The sequence below is a fragment of the Trifolium pratense genome, linkage group LG3, assembly GCF_020283565.1.
Source record: "Trifolium pratense cultivar HEN17-A07 linkage group LG3, ARS_RC_1.1, whole genome shotgun sequence".
Taxonomy (NCBI): domain Eukaryota; kingdom Viridiplantae; phylum Streptophyta; class Magnoliopsida; order Fabales; family Fabaceae; genus Trifolium; species Trifolium pratense.
In genome coordinates this window covers 2309907-2324129 of record NC_060061.1, presented here as the reverse complement: position 1 = coordinate 2324129, position 14223 = coordinate 2309907, and the positions used below count along the sequence as shown (strand labels likewise).

Genomic DNA, 14223 nt, shown 5'->3' with positions numbered 1-14223 from the left:
AGTGTGTCTCTATCAACAGCTGAGGCAGAATATATAGCAGCTGGAAGTAGTTGCTCTCAATTGTTATGGATGAGACAAATGTTGAAGGAGTATAGTGTTGAGCAAGATGTCATGACACTTTACTGTGACAATCTGAGTGCTATAAACATTTCTAAAAATCCTATTCAACATAGTAGGACTAAGCACATTGATATACATCATCATTTTATAAGAGAGCTTGTAGAAGAAAAAATTGTTACACTTGAGCACATTGCATCTGAAGAACAATTAGCAGATATTTTTACTAAAGCTTTGGACGCAAGTCAATTTGAAAAATTGAGGGGCAAATTGGGAATTTGCCTTTTTGAAAATCAATAGCAGTTATTGCAAGGAGAGTGTACAACAGTTACTTTATCTTCCCTCCTACACTCTCTGCACGTTTACAAAGGGAAATCATTACAACATTTATTCTATTCCCAAAACACGCAACCAACTGCTCAACTTCTTGTGTTCGTTCCAAACACAAACAGAACTGCATCTTCTCTCGCTCAAAATCTCTCCAACTTCTTCATCAACTCTGTTTTAATCTTAACCTTTCTTAGAAAATCTTACTCAATAATCATGTCTGATTCTGCAAAATCCTCACCAACGAAGAATGAAGATGTTCCGTCACCACAAATGGTGATTAATGCTATTCCTCTCAACACCATACCTTCCACAAGTCCAACGATGAGGAGAAAATCAGTCGCAAAGAAGGAAAAATCATCACGAACGAATATAAATCCTTCATCTCCCTCCACTTCAATTAAGAAAACGAAGAAGAAGAGCAAGAAATCGCGAACTGAATCGAGAAGGGCCTATACAATGTCTGAACTGTATAATGATCCACTACCATCGACTGATGCTCCTACACCTGTCATTAATCCTGCAGAAGAGAATGCTGACACATCTGGTAAGACTTCTGTTAATTTAGGTCTTAATGTTGAAAATCCTGCTGAAACCCTAGGCTTAAAGGACCCTGCTATGTCTGAAAAATTGGGGAAAACTGTTCCTAACCCCCCTACTGTTGTTGATGCTAATATTGGTGCTTCCACTGAGACCAATGAGGCTGTTGCTGATGAGTCTCTCCAGAAAACTGTTCCTGAGACTCATGATGCGCCAAATGTTGCAACACATGGCGCTGCGCCAAATGTGGTGCCAGATGTTCCCACATCTTTGGCACAAGAAAATTTGGTTGACTATTCTGAGTCTGATGAGAGTCCCCCACCTAAGGATATTGATAAAGAAGCTGTTTCTGATAAAGTTGTTAAAACTCCTGAGGTCATCATTGTTAATGAAAATGAAACTACTGTTAGTGATAAGGCTATTCCTGCACATTCTGAAGCTAGTGTGGCTAGGAGGACTAGAAGTAGGGTTAATAAAGGTGTAGAGGCTGCTAGAACACCTGTCCAAACACCCAAACCCTCTAAGGCTGGAAAGGCTACTGGTAAAAAGCCTGTGTATGGACCTCCAAAACCTGTCAGTAAAGTGGTCCCTAGGTCAGAGACCAAGAAAAGAAAAACTCCTCCAACCAGTGATTCTGATTTTGAACCTGAGACAGATGTTGCTGCATCTGGCAGCACATCTAGAAAGAGTATAGGAAGGAAGAAGGTTCCTCAAACTGTTCCCTATGCTCCTTTAGATAATGTCTCATTCCATCTAGAAAATGGGTCTGCAAGATGGAAATTTGTGTATCATAGAAGGTTAGCTCTAGAAAGGAATTTGAAGAATGATATTCTTGAATGTCCAAGTGTTGTTGAAGCTCTTGAGTATGCTGGTTTGATGAAAACTGTTGTGGGTTTGGACAAGTGCTATGACAGGCTTGTCAAAGAATTTTTGATTAATGTAGCTGCAGATTGTAATGACCCAGCAAGTCCTGAATACAGGCAAGTGTTTGTTCGTGGAAAGTGTGTGAAATTCTCACCTATTGTGATAAACCAATATCTCCAAAGAAGCTCTGATGAAGTGGCTCCTCTAAAAGCCACAGATAATGAAATCTGCAAGGTCCTCACTGGTGGAAAAATTAAAGTGTGGCCAAGCAAGGCAAAGTTGTCTGCAACTTCCCTCTCACCATTCTATGCTGTTTTAAATAGGATTGCTGCCCATAATTGGGTACCTACCACCCACTCAGGTGATATTGCAAGAGGATTGGGCAAGTTCATTTATGCTGTGGGTACAAAAGCCAACTTTGACTATGGTGCATATTTCTTTCAAGAGACTCTGAGCCATGCCCTGACTTATGCTGTTGAGAAGCCAGTTGCTCTCCCCACTCTGCTATGCAATATAATACTTGAGCAACACCCAGATATACTAAGGAGTACTGATGTTCCTTGCAAAAGGAAAGGGGTGTTGGTTATTGAGCAGAGACTGCTGGATGGGACAAATGCTGCAGCAGGTGTTGGCACATCTGTCCAGGCTGGTGTACTCTCTAGGAAGCAGATGATTGCAGACTTGACTGAGACCAGCAGAGCTCTTGAGGCCAGGAAGCTGAAAATAGACCGTGTAATTGAGGCACTCAAGGCTGAGGAAGCTGCTGAAATGGCTGAAGGTGAGCTAGATGGACAAGAAGGAAAGGAGGCTAGTGAGTCTGAGGATGGTTCTGAGGATGTGATGGAGGACTCTGATGAAAGTTCTTCAATCTGATTTCTGATGTTTTTCTTATGATTTTTTTTTGATGTACTTTTGGGGTTTCTTTGATGTTCTTTTTGGGCAAGGCCCTGAATTTCTAGCACCTGTGTGTGCTCTATGGTCTGTAATAACTGCACACTGATATTCTCTATGCTCTGGTACACTATGATTTCCTATTCATGATGTTTGTCTAAATTGTGGCTAAAAAGGGGGAGTAGTGTGTGTGTGTGTGACAAGTGTGTGGTCAGATGTTCTCACATCTGGTGACTGTTGACTGTTTTTGTGCTAGTATCCGTATGCTCGTATTGAGGGGGAGTGTGAGTAATATGCATGTACTAAGGGGGAGTAGTAAATATTCTGGTATGTGTATGCATGAATTCAGGGGGAGTGTGAGTGAAATTATCTCTTGATCGCCTGAATGTATTTGATGACAAATGTTGTGCTAAGTGTTACGGCACCTGACTATTGAGTCCACTATCCACTATGACTGAGAATTTATTTTTCTCAGATGTTTATGGGAATTTATTTTTCCCTGTTGTTCTTATGTTGAAGAAATGCGCGTTAAACTATTAGGAGTTTATTTCTCCTACTTCTTAGCATCTACTATTGGGAGTTTATTTCTCCCTTGTGTTGTTCCATGAGGCTAGTTGTGTTTTATTCCGCTGTTGCATTGCCTCTGATGCTACTTGACTTTCTTGGAAGTAGTTTTTATTATGTGTTACCTTCTTTCCTAGTTGTGTGATCATGTTGACTCGAAGGAAAGGTAATACTGTATCTCTCTATATACTGGTCTAATATTGTTTTAGCCAAAATTTGCCAAAGGGGGAGATTGTTGGGTTTTTGTATGATTGGCTACATTTTGCAAAAACATATTTTAGCCAAGTGTTGAGACAAGTGTGCTGACCCCAAGTGTTGTGACAAATGTTGTGACACTTTGGAACAACACCTGACTCTGTTCTGCGCGCGCCAGCTGGATGTTATTATTTTCTACTCAATCTTTTGAAGATCTGTTTGAAGAATTATATCAAGGTTTCTTACAGAAGAAGGCGCACGTGTTTAATGTGTTTCATGAGGCAGCTAAACCCTAGTTTTATTTTCCAAAAGAATTATATTTTTGGAAAATATATTTTTGCGGTTTCAAAAATATAACTATTGTTTTCAAAAATATATCACTGCTGCCGCAATTCTAGAAGCCCTAATTTTGTCTTGAAGCCCAAGTCGTTCTACTACTATAAATACGAAGGCAAGCATATGGTTTCAAGCATCTAAAATCGAGTCTTACAAAGCGTGTGTTTTTAGGGATTTTAGAGTGTTAATTGTGAGCCTTTCTTGTGTCTTATTGATGCAAGCTTAGGACCTGAGTGTTATTGAGTTGTAAGTGTGAACTTCTCCTAAGCTTTGAAGTACGGAGATTGTTCTATTGTGTTGTGTGGTTTACTCGCAAGCTTTTAAGCAAGAGTGAATCCTAGTTTCTTAGGAGTGTGTCTCCACCTGTTGTGTTTGTGTAAATTGAATAGCAGCGCTGTCTGTGTTGCTAAGGTGGGAATTGGGACGGGGTCTCATATCTAGGAGTTCCTAGGTAGAAGTGTCATTGGGTAGTGATTAAGTGAGAAGTTGTAAACGGGTGAGTTTAGCTTCGAAGTAATACTGCTGATAGTGGACTTCATTCCTGGATTGGTATCCCCCAGAGTAGGCTTTAGGCTGAACTGGGTTAACAACTCTCGTGTGTTATTTACTTTACTGTTTGTATTGTTTTATGTTATTTGCTCTGTTTATAGACAAGTGTTGGCGCACCAGTGACAACATCTGTCTACAACAGACAAGTGTTGCTACACCTTGAGCAACACGTGTCCACTGTGTGCCAGGAATTTCACATGTTTTTATGAAGAAGTGTTTAAGTACCATTTACTTACACTTATATTTTGAGTATGTTGTCTAACTCTCTTTTATGTGTTATGTGCTGGACCGTTGGGGGTCCAGATTTACAGGTTTTGTGGTATTCGATGTCGAGTCGTCGGTGAAGCTCTGCTCTGATTGTGACACGGGAAAGGGTTGTATTTAGACTATAGGGTCTTTATGACTTTCGATATTTAATTGTAAAACTATACATTTTGATAAATGATTATTCTGTATAAACACTGTTTTTACTAATTAATTACATTAGTATTATTTTGATAGAGGAGTGTAATACTCGAACCGATATTCAATAGATTAAATGTGATTTTCCGTTGCGTATTTTGAAAAAGAATTTTACTTAAGGTAGAAATATATAAATAATGGGTTTGGGTGTTACAATTGGTATCAGAGCCCCGTTGTCTTCGGACTGTGTGGGTTATGTGTCGATCAGAGCAGGTCTGTGCAGTCAGACCAAGTGAGTGTAGTGTGTCAGTCGTGTTTGTCTAACAATTTTGTGTTGTTTGTTTTGTGAAATCATTCATGTTGTTCGTTTAGGGACTATGAGTGATGTGAATTGGATTAGATTATCCATTCTTCTTGTGAGTAGATGTGTGAGTATTGTACTTCTATGTTTATAATAGTTGTATATGCTTAGTGTTTAACCTTTGTGTAGTTTAAACTTGGTTGATTGATGCTTATTTGCTAATGGTTGATGATCCGGCATGATGTAAAACTGCATGTGACGATCCGGCATGATATAAAACTGCATGTGGTAATGATTTGAAATAATTTTAAAAACTAATATTATTTCTTGAAGATTTTGGTGAAAATAAAGAGTTATTTTCTTTTGAAAAAGTGAAAATTAATTTTCAAAATGGTGAGAAGAGTAGGATATTAATGTGTCCTGGTATGTGTTTGTTATATGTTTGTTTATAACATGTGCTAGATGATTACTAGGCATTTGAATTGCCATGCGTTTTATGAGTAAAAACATGAAGATCTCATAATTCTATGTTGTGATTGTTGATACATGATTCAAATTGTGCTTTCAAGTCTATAATGATGTTATATGCTTGATGTTTAGGATTTTGTGGATTAGTGAGTCGAGAAAACGAGAGTTTAGTGAGCGTAAGTTCAAAACCGTAGCAGAGCACCCAGATTTTTGGATGTGCTCGCTGGGCGAAGAATGAACCTCGCTGAGTCTCGCTAAGTCTTGCTAAGTCCTGTGAATGTTTGTGACTTGTCTCGCCGGGAGCTCGCTAGCTTTTGCTAAGCGAGGGAGCCAGACAAGAAATTTATTTTGTTGACGTCTTGTTCTGAGTTGATTGAATGTGAGTATGAATTATTGCTATGCAATGTTCGTTTTTCTTGTGTTGTTTTGATTTCCTAACTTTGAAAGTGAGGGAAGTATAGGTTACTTGAATGCTTGCATGAATTTGTGTTAGTGTTTAGGTATCGTGGGTTAGGTTTTGTCCCCTGTATGCGACATGCGTGTACACGATGTCGATACTAGTTTCTTCTTTTGGAAGAATATGTTTAGAGGAGATAGAACCGTTAGGTGTGAGCACCGGAAGTTCTAGTGAAAGAGTACGAGTGGGTTTGAGATAAGTGGGGGAGAAGGTTATATCCCTCCGAGATGTTTCGAACGTGAGAAGATTGGATGAGTAGAGATGTTCTTGAAGCGGAATATTCAGGAAGTGGTGACGTTGTTCGAAGTGGAATGGATGGGAACAACAAGTTGTGAGAAACTATTAGAAGAGGAGTTGTCGGACCAAGTGTTTCGCCGTGAGGCGTTAGTGAGATTGGTTAAGTGAGATGAAGAGTATTCGGAATGATTGGAGATCGTGTGTTGCACTAAAAGTATGGAGGCGTGTTTTGTGGACCAAAGTTGAAGTATCTGTTTGATCGAAATGAGTCGAATATGAAGGAGAGGGAGTGATTAAGATTCTTGAGGAGGTGATGATTTTGAAGTAAGTTGTCATCCAAGGGAATCGGATGTTGTACCGGATTCTTGAGTAAGAAGCTTTATGTGAGTCGTGCATATGGTAGTAGGTTGAATTGGTTGGACAATTTGGAATTCTAAGTATAGTGTGTGAAGTGATTTTCATAAGAGATTTGAGAAGCTTAGAGAAAGAGATGTGAAAATTAGTGCACCATTGGTGGTAATTAATCGAGGAAATTAAAGGAAGTAGGTTTTAAAATAGATGAGAATGGAATTGAGAAATATCATAATAGGATTGGTATGTTTGTTGAATCGTTGGAAGTAAGGATTGTATGAGTAGTCGAATTTATTCGAAGATGGAAGTAGGATAACGATTCAAAAGATTTTGTGAGAGGCTTGCCGAAGAAAGGGTAATTGGATTTGGATAATGACAGGGCAATTTGTGTCGAAGTTGAATGAGATCCTAGAAGTGGAGATGAAGCTAAAAGAGAGGTATCATTTTTGAATGATGAAGAATAAGAAAGTTAGCCGTTAAAGAACGTGCAGAGAATGAGTAGTATGAGGTCATGTTGGAAGTGACTTGTGTTAGGTGAGAATTTGCGAAAAGTATTATCGCACATGCGAGTAGATGTTGTGTTTGAGCACATATAGTAAGGGGTTGAAGGCGATGCCTAAAGTAAGTATCGGAGAGCATTTGGTAGTGCCCACCAGATAAGAGTGAGTAAGTATTTGCTAAGGAATTTGGATTCATGGAATGGAAGAGTCGGTAGAGACTAGTTTTGTTAGATGCATCGTGGATGTTGATGTGGTACGGTCACAATCGGCGACAATGAAGTAAAAGATTTTAAGTTGTTTCATCATGGATGATGGGACGGTAGTGATTTGGTGCATAACTGAAAATGTGGTTTGGACGAGAATTTTAGAAATTTTCTAGAGATGTCATATTGGGAGTAGACAAGGAGTCATTAGTAAGAGTACTAAGACAAAAGTCGATTAGAATTTGATGGATAGAATTAGATCGTATGGCGAATATTTGGAGCTTTGTAGATTTAATTCAAGAGTTTGATTTTGGTATCGAATGTACTAAGGAGGAGTTTAAAGATAGCTATCCAAAGAGAAATGATGATTGGTAGAGGTCGTAAGTGAATAAGAATTCGATGAGTGAATAAATGAAGAAGAGTATGCTTGTTGCAATGCAAGATGATGAGGAACATCGATAGATGGATTTTGGGCAAACTGAAGATGTCGTTTGGAATCAACGAGATAGAGGTTATCAATGTTTGGAGAACCAATTTTAGGCGGTAGCCTAATTTTGAAGTGGCGAATTGCTAAGGGATTAAGGAGAAGTGGTATTGGAAAATGTTTGCGTTAAGGAATGCAAATATTGGTTGAGAGATTACTTGGAAATAGAGTAGTCGTATTGGATTCGACTCAATGTGAGAAAAGGAATTTGACGGTTAGAGACGGTAGTTTTTAGCATGTGTCGAGGAAGATTTGAGAATGTGGGTCATCAAGTGATCGTTGGAATTGAACTATCAAGTGATAAGTTGGAATAAGATTCGAATATGAATAAGTGATGTAACACGGTTAAGTGATTCATGAGGGAATCAAAGGTTTATGGGAATTATGGAGTTGTGGAAGTATTCCACGGGAGTATCTTTCGGAGAGTTCGATTGGTTATACCTGTTTTAGGGTAGAGTTGTGTGTACCGTAGAATGTGAGTCTATGGATGTTTCGTGCGGAGTGGACGTTTTAGCGGTTTGATAGGAATGGTTTATGTCGATATCATGATTGTTGACTATCTATCGACAAATTGAGGAACTGGCCGTCCTTGATCTCTTGTTGATAAATGGACAAAAATTGTGTTGGATGGGATAAACTAATTTTGTCAAACTTGGTAATGTGTAGTGTTTTGAGCGTTTCGTTAGAGAGTCGGATACAGGAGTTATCCGGAGTTGTTTTAGTAGCGTAATTTTCGAGGGCGAAAATCTTCTAAGTAGGGGAGAGTTGTAACGACCCAAATTTATTATTCACTATTTAAGTGTTTAATTATTTGGTGATGTGGTTTTAGGTAAGATAATAACTTTATGTTATTTATCGAGAGTTTTAGTTAACGCGCGAGTTAGTGAGAGTTAACACGAGTTGGGCCAAGCCAATTGGGCTTGAGGCCCAACGGGCCTTGTGGACTTGTGAGAGGCGCCATATGGTCAAGGGGAGGAGAGGAAACATTTCATTTTTTCTTGTTCTTGTGAGAGTTTAGAGAGAAGGGAGAGCTCAAGGAGCTAGGGCAAGAGCTTGGAGGAGGGATTCGAGGAGCAATCGTGGAGCTTTCGTCGATCCAAGGTAAGAGAGTAGATTTCATATTCGTGGGTGACTCGAGGAAGGGGAGAATGTCGATTTCTCCTCACCCGAACTTCCTCCACCCCATTTTCGTTTTAGCTTAGAACGGATTTTCTTGATGGAAATCATTCCTAAGGTTCTTAATATGCTTAACATGCTTTTAACATGATTAATGAACGAAAACTATGGTAAAAACGAGTTGTATGAAAGATTAAACTCAAGAACTTAGTGTTCTTGAGAGTTTTGATGAAAAAGTGTTTAATCTCTACTTTTTCGATGTTTATGATGTAGATCGGTAAAATGAACTGTCCTTTTGTGTTTAGATATGCTTGTTGCACATGAATATAAACTTATTTGGGGTTTATAACATGAAAAATGGGATTTTTGGGTGATTTGGTGTAGAAATCGCAAGTTTTGAACTGTCCTGACAGGAGGCATTCGCTACGCCTTCGCTCAGCGAACGTGTTCGCCACCTGTTCGCTACCTGTTCGCTAATTGGATTTTGGCTCTGTGTCTGTTCGCTACCTGTTCGCTACAACGAACGTGTTCGCTACGTGTTCGCTACGTGTTCGCTACAGCGAACAGCACTGTGACAGCAACTTTTTGATAGTTGTTTTAAGTGCAATTAGGCACTTGTAACATGGATTTAAGGTATCCTAACATGCAATTAGGTGTTTATAACCATGATTAATTGTATGGTGATGATAGTTGTTGATTATATGTGTGGAATATAATTGTTGTTGATTGTGTTGATGATATTTGTTTAATTGTCAAAGAAGTATATTAAGGTGTTAATCAACTTAATAAAGAAGGATATTAGAGTATGTTATTCTAATAAAGAAGTATATCGAATTATGTTATTCGATAAAGACGGATATTAAGGTATTGATTATCTTAATAAAGACGAACGTTGGATAGTGTTCCACGTTATTGTTGATGGGCTATATGCCATAATTGTTGATGGATATATTCATGAGTTTTGAGTACATGCATCATGAATATTTAGGGATATTGGCTTGTCCAATAAAGAAGGATATCGAACTATATTTGTTTGATAAAGAAGGATATCGGAGGTGAGATACTCTGATAAAGACGATGGTACCACATGCATTAGAGGTGTCTAGAGGACATAACATGAATGTGAAGCATTAGATTGCATTTAGGGATTATGTGTGCATTTTATAATAAATGATGTTTGACACATACTTGGTAAATGTTGATTGTTAATCTGTATGTGAGGAGCAGAGTCCGTCATGACTATAAAATGAACAACGCAGGGTCCGTCATGACCATAATCTGAACAATGTATGTGTTGATGTTTTGGTATTGTCCGAGACGACGTGAAACTATATGTTTGATGTATTTTGTGAATGATTGATTAGGTGATAAATGAAGTATATGCATGATATATGAATATGCATGAATGATAGTGATGTATATGTATAATGTATGATTATGCATGTTTTTATGAAGAAGTGTTTAAGTACCATTTACTTACACTTATATTTTGAGTATGTTGTCTAACTCTCTTTTATGTGTTATGTGCTGGACCGTTGGGGGTCCAGATTTACAGGTTTTGTGGTATTCGATGTCGAGTCGTCGGTGAAGCTCTGCTCTGATTGTGACACGGGAAAGGGTTGTATTTAGACTATAGGGTCTTTATGACTTTCGATATTTAATTGTAAAACTATACATTTTGATAAATGATTATTCTGTATAAACACTGTTTTTACTAATTAATTACATTAGTATTATTTTGATAGAGGAGTGTAATACTCGAACCGATATTCAATAGATTAAATGTGATTTTCCGTTGCGTATTTTGAAAAAGAATTTTACTAAAGGTAGAAATATATAAATAATGGGTTTGGGTGTTACATACGACAGGTGTCGGATAGCTCATACCGGTGTCGGAAAAAACTCAATTTTTTCTTTACTTTGACACTCTTTTGATCGGTGTCCGACACCTGTAAGACACTCGTACGACACGTGTCGGACAAGTGTCCCAAAAAAAATTATTTTTCCTATGCTTATACTCTTCTTAGGTACATATCAGACATATTTACACGAGTTAAAAATGTATCGGAACAATACTGATCAATGAGGGATTGAAGACATTACATTTTGATTACAATATTTTTAGTTTTTTCGATAGTAGATGGATAAATAAAGGTAAAATATAATGATATCTTGTTTTAAAACTTTTTTTAATAAATAACTTGCTCAAATTAGATTTACATGTATATATTTTGATTCTCAACTTATATGTTTTATAAATATGTAGCGGTGTCGGTATCCTATATTTTTTATATTAGCAGTGTCGCGGTGTCGGTGTCGTGTCGCGATGTTCGTGTCAGAGTCCTTGTTTCATAGGTTGCAAGTTCAACATTTGATAATGCAAAATAGAGTCTGTGTAAAAATATAATTTTCATACTTAATTTATATATTATAATTGTTTTAGTAGTCCACCCAAATTATTTTTTTAGTTCCGCTACTGTATACATGTAACATGCATATAATAGTTATTTTTAGTTCCGCTATTTTTTGTCCCAAATTATAAGGGAATTTGTTGAAATTTGACCAATTTAATTTTGAAGTTCCAAAAATACCCCTTGTTATATTTTCCAAAGCAATTAATTACCAAGAGTCTAGGATTGTAGTGCTATTGTATTGAACCAAATAACATCAATTCTTGGTACTATTTTTTTTTACTTTGCCACTGATGAGTAGAAGTTGATGGGTCATTGTGCTTTTAAATGGAGTAGTGTACGAGAAGCACTTAGAAAGTAGGAGCAAGTTATTAAATTGTTTTGCTTTTTCATAGAGTAAGTTAATAAGGGTATTTTTGGAAACAAAATAATGTTTTTGATAGATTTTAGAATATTAAATGGATTTCTTAATAAGTGTGTTTTTTTTTTTCTTCCTTATAAATCGGGACGGAGGGAGTATATATTTTTCTTGCTACAATTATAACTCAAAGTCAATTATTCGTCAATTATTCGGATTCATTGTAAAAAATGATGTGATGGCTTATTTACATGAATTTCACACCAATGCCGTGCTTCCAAAAGCGATGACAGCCTCTTTCTTAGTTTTAGATCCAAAGAAGGATCACCTTCAAAATCTTTTTGATTATCGTCCTATTTGTTTAATAGGGAGTCTCTATAAAATTCTTTCAAAGCTTTTAGCTAATAGATTGAAAAGAATGTTGGGCAAATTGATCTCTAATTGCCAATCTGCCTTCCTGCCACAAAGACAGATTTTGGATGAGGTTGTCGTTCTCAACGAGATCATTGATTTAGCCAAGAGAAGAAAAGATGATTGTATACTTTTTAAGGTTGATTTTGAAAGAGCTTATGACTCGGTGAACTGGGGTTTTTTTGGAAAAAATGATGAGAAAGATGGATTTTTCTGAAGGCTGGTTAAAGTGGATGAGAGCTTGCATATATATGTGAGAGCTCAATGTCTGTGTTAGTTAACGGAAGCCCAACAAAGAATTTTGCGGTGCACAGAGGACTTCGCCAAGGAGACCCTTTATCTCCTTTTTTTATTCTTAATTGTTGCTGAAGGTCTTTCAGGTATGATGCGTAAGGCTGTCGAGATAGGAAGATTTAAGGGATTTCAAGTAAATGATAGAATTAATTTCCAACTTCTTCAATTTGCTGATGATACTATTTTGACGGGGAAAGGTGTATGGGATAATTTGTGGACTATAAAAGTGATGTTAAGAAGCTTTGAATTAGTGTCACGTATGAGAATTAATTTTGTGAAGAGCAAATTATACGGTTTAAATATTGATAGTAGATTGCTGGAAGCCGGGTCAACTTTTTTGTCTTGTCGTTCTGATATATTGCCTTTTAAATTTTTCGGAATCCTGGTTGGAGCCAATCCTAGAAGGAAAGAGACTTGGAAACCGGTGGTGGAGGCTATGTCTAGTAAACTAAGTATTTGGAGTAGTCGCCAATTGTCTATAGGGGGTCGCCTTACACTTATCAATTCAGTGTTGACAAGTGATCCTCTCTATTTCTTTTCGTTCTTTAAGGCCCCTAGTTGTGTCCTAAAACTTTTAACTAGGATCCAAAGGAATTTTCTATGGGGAAGGGGTGCTGAGGAGAGGAATGTGTGTTGGGTTAAATGAGATCAAATTTGCTTGCCAAAGGACAAAGGAGGTCTAGGGATTAAGAATTTAGAGTTCTTTAATAAGGCGTTGCTTAGTAAATGGAAGTGGAGGTTTCTTGTTGATAAAGAAGCGGTATGGGCTGATTTATTAAGGTTTAGATATGGTCATCTACCCACTAAAATCTTGGGTGGGGCCTTCCCTCGGATAGGAACTAAAGAATCTATTTGGTGGAAAGATATCATGGGCATTGGTATCGTCGGAGGAGAATTGGTTTAAATTGAATGTAGGGTGTGGTGATGGTAACAATATTGGATTTTGGAAATTCAAGTGATTGGGGAACACTCCCTTTTGTGACTTATTTTCTAATCTTTTTGCAAAAGAAATTTTTCATGATGTTTTGATTTCAGACAGGTTACGTTGGAACGGACAAAACCTTGAATGGAATTGGCAATGGTGTGAAGAATTACCTTCTGACGAGGATCATCAGTTGCATGAACTCAAGGATTTACTACAAAGCTTCTTCATTCATCCGGATAGACCTGATAGGTGGCGTTGGATACTGAGCTTCATGGGTCTGTTTACTGTTAAATTTTGTTATGACTGGCTGCTTCAATCTTTCGACACTTATGTTGTGGACTTTAATGTATTGAAGGCTATCCAACAGCTTTGGAAGAATAATGTGCCGTCTAAAATTAATATTTTTGGTTGGAGATTGCTCTTAGAGAAATCATAGAGGTATTTTGTTTAATCCACATCAGCTTCCGTGTATCTTTTACAACTGTTGAAGATTGCTCCCATCTTCTCTTCCACTGTCCTTTAGTTATAAGAGTGTGGAAAGCAGTTTATAGATGGGTAGGCTATGATGTTACGACGTTTCTAGAGGGTTGAAATCATTTTTTAAGATTCGGCACTTTGGTTAAATCACAAATTGGTAACGGAGTTCGACACTTGATATGGCTGGCTACCACTTGGTGTATTTGGAAGATGAGAAATAATGTGGTGTTCAATGGACTTATTCCAAACGATTCTCTATTGATCGATGATATTAAAGTTACTTCTTGGTTATGGTTTAAGGGTCGCAAAGGCCAGAACTCCTCTTTCTCATTTTATGACCGGTGTAGTAATCCTCTTATATGTCTCCAAAGCATTTAATCATATGCTTTGTATTGTAAGAGATTGAGTACCTCTAATACTCCCTTATAATAAAATTTTACTTATAAAAAAAAAAATTATTCAGATTCATTGATTAACCGATTTATTTAACAATATAGGTTAGATA

General features: G+C 37.4%; 1 protein-coding gene across 1 annotated transcript; it reads left to right on the top strand.

The window, feature by feature from the left end:
• Positions 1–843: 843 nt before the first annotated feature.
• LOC123913525 lies at positions 844–13677 on the top strand. The gene is made up of 4 exons (XM_045964296.1): positions 844–1063; positions 11980–12198; positions 12394–12768; positions 13352–13677. The coding sequence occupies exons 1-4, from the start codon at positions 844–846 to the stop codon at positions 13675–13677; spliced, it is 1140 nt and encodes a 379-aa protein (XP_045820252.1).
• The last annotated feature ends 546 nt before the right edge of the window (positions 13678–14223 follow it).

What these genes read in the sequence shown, in the direction of transcription:
- LOC123913525 (XM_045964296.1), top strand. Translation starts at nt 844, where the DNA reads ATGTCTGAACTGTATAATGATCCACTACCATCGACTGATGCTCCTACA. An exon ending in TGTTGTTGATGCTAATATTG is followed by an intron (nt 1,064 to 11,979) that starts GTGCTTCCACTG and finishes TTTGTTTAATAG; the next exon opens with GGAGTCTCTATAAAATTCTT. An exon ending in GGCTATGTCTAGTAAACTAA is followed by an intron (nt 12,769 to 13,351) that starts GTATTTGGAGTA and finishes TTTTGATTTCAG; the next exon opens with ACAGGTTACGTTGGAACGGA.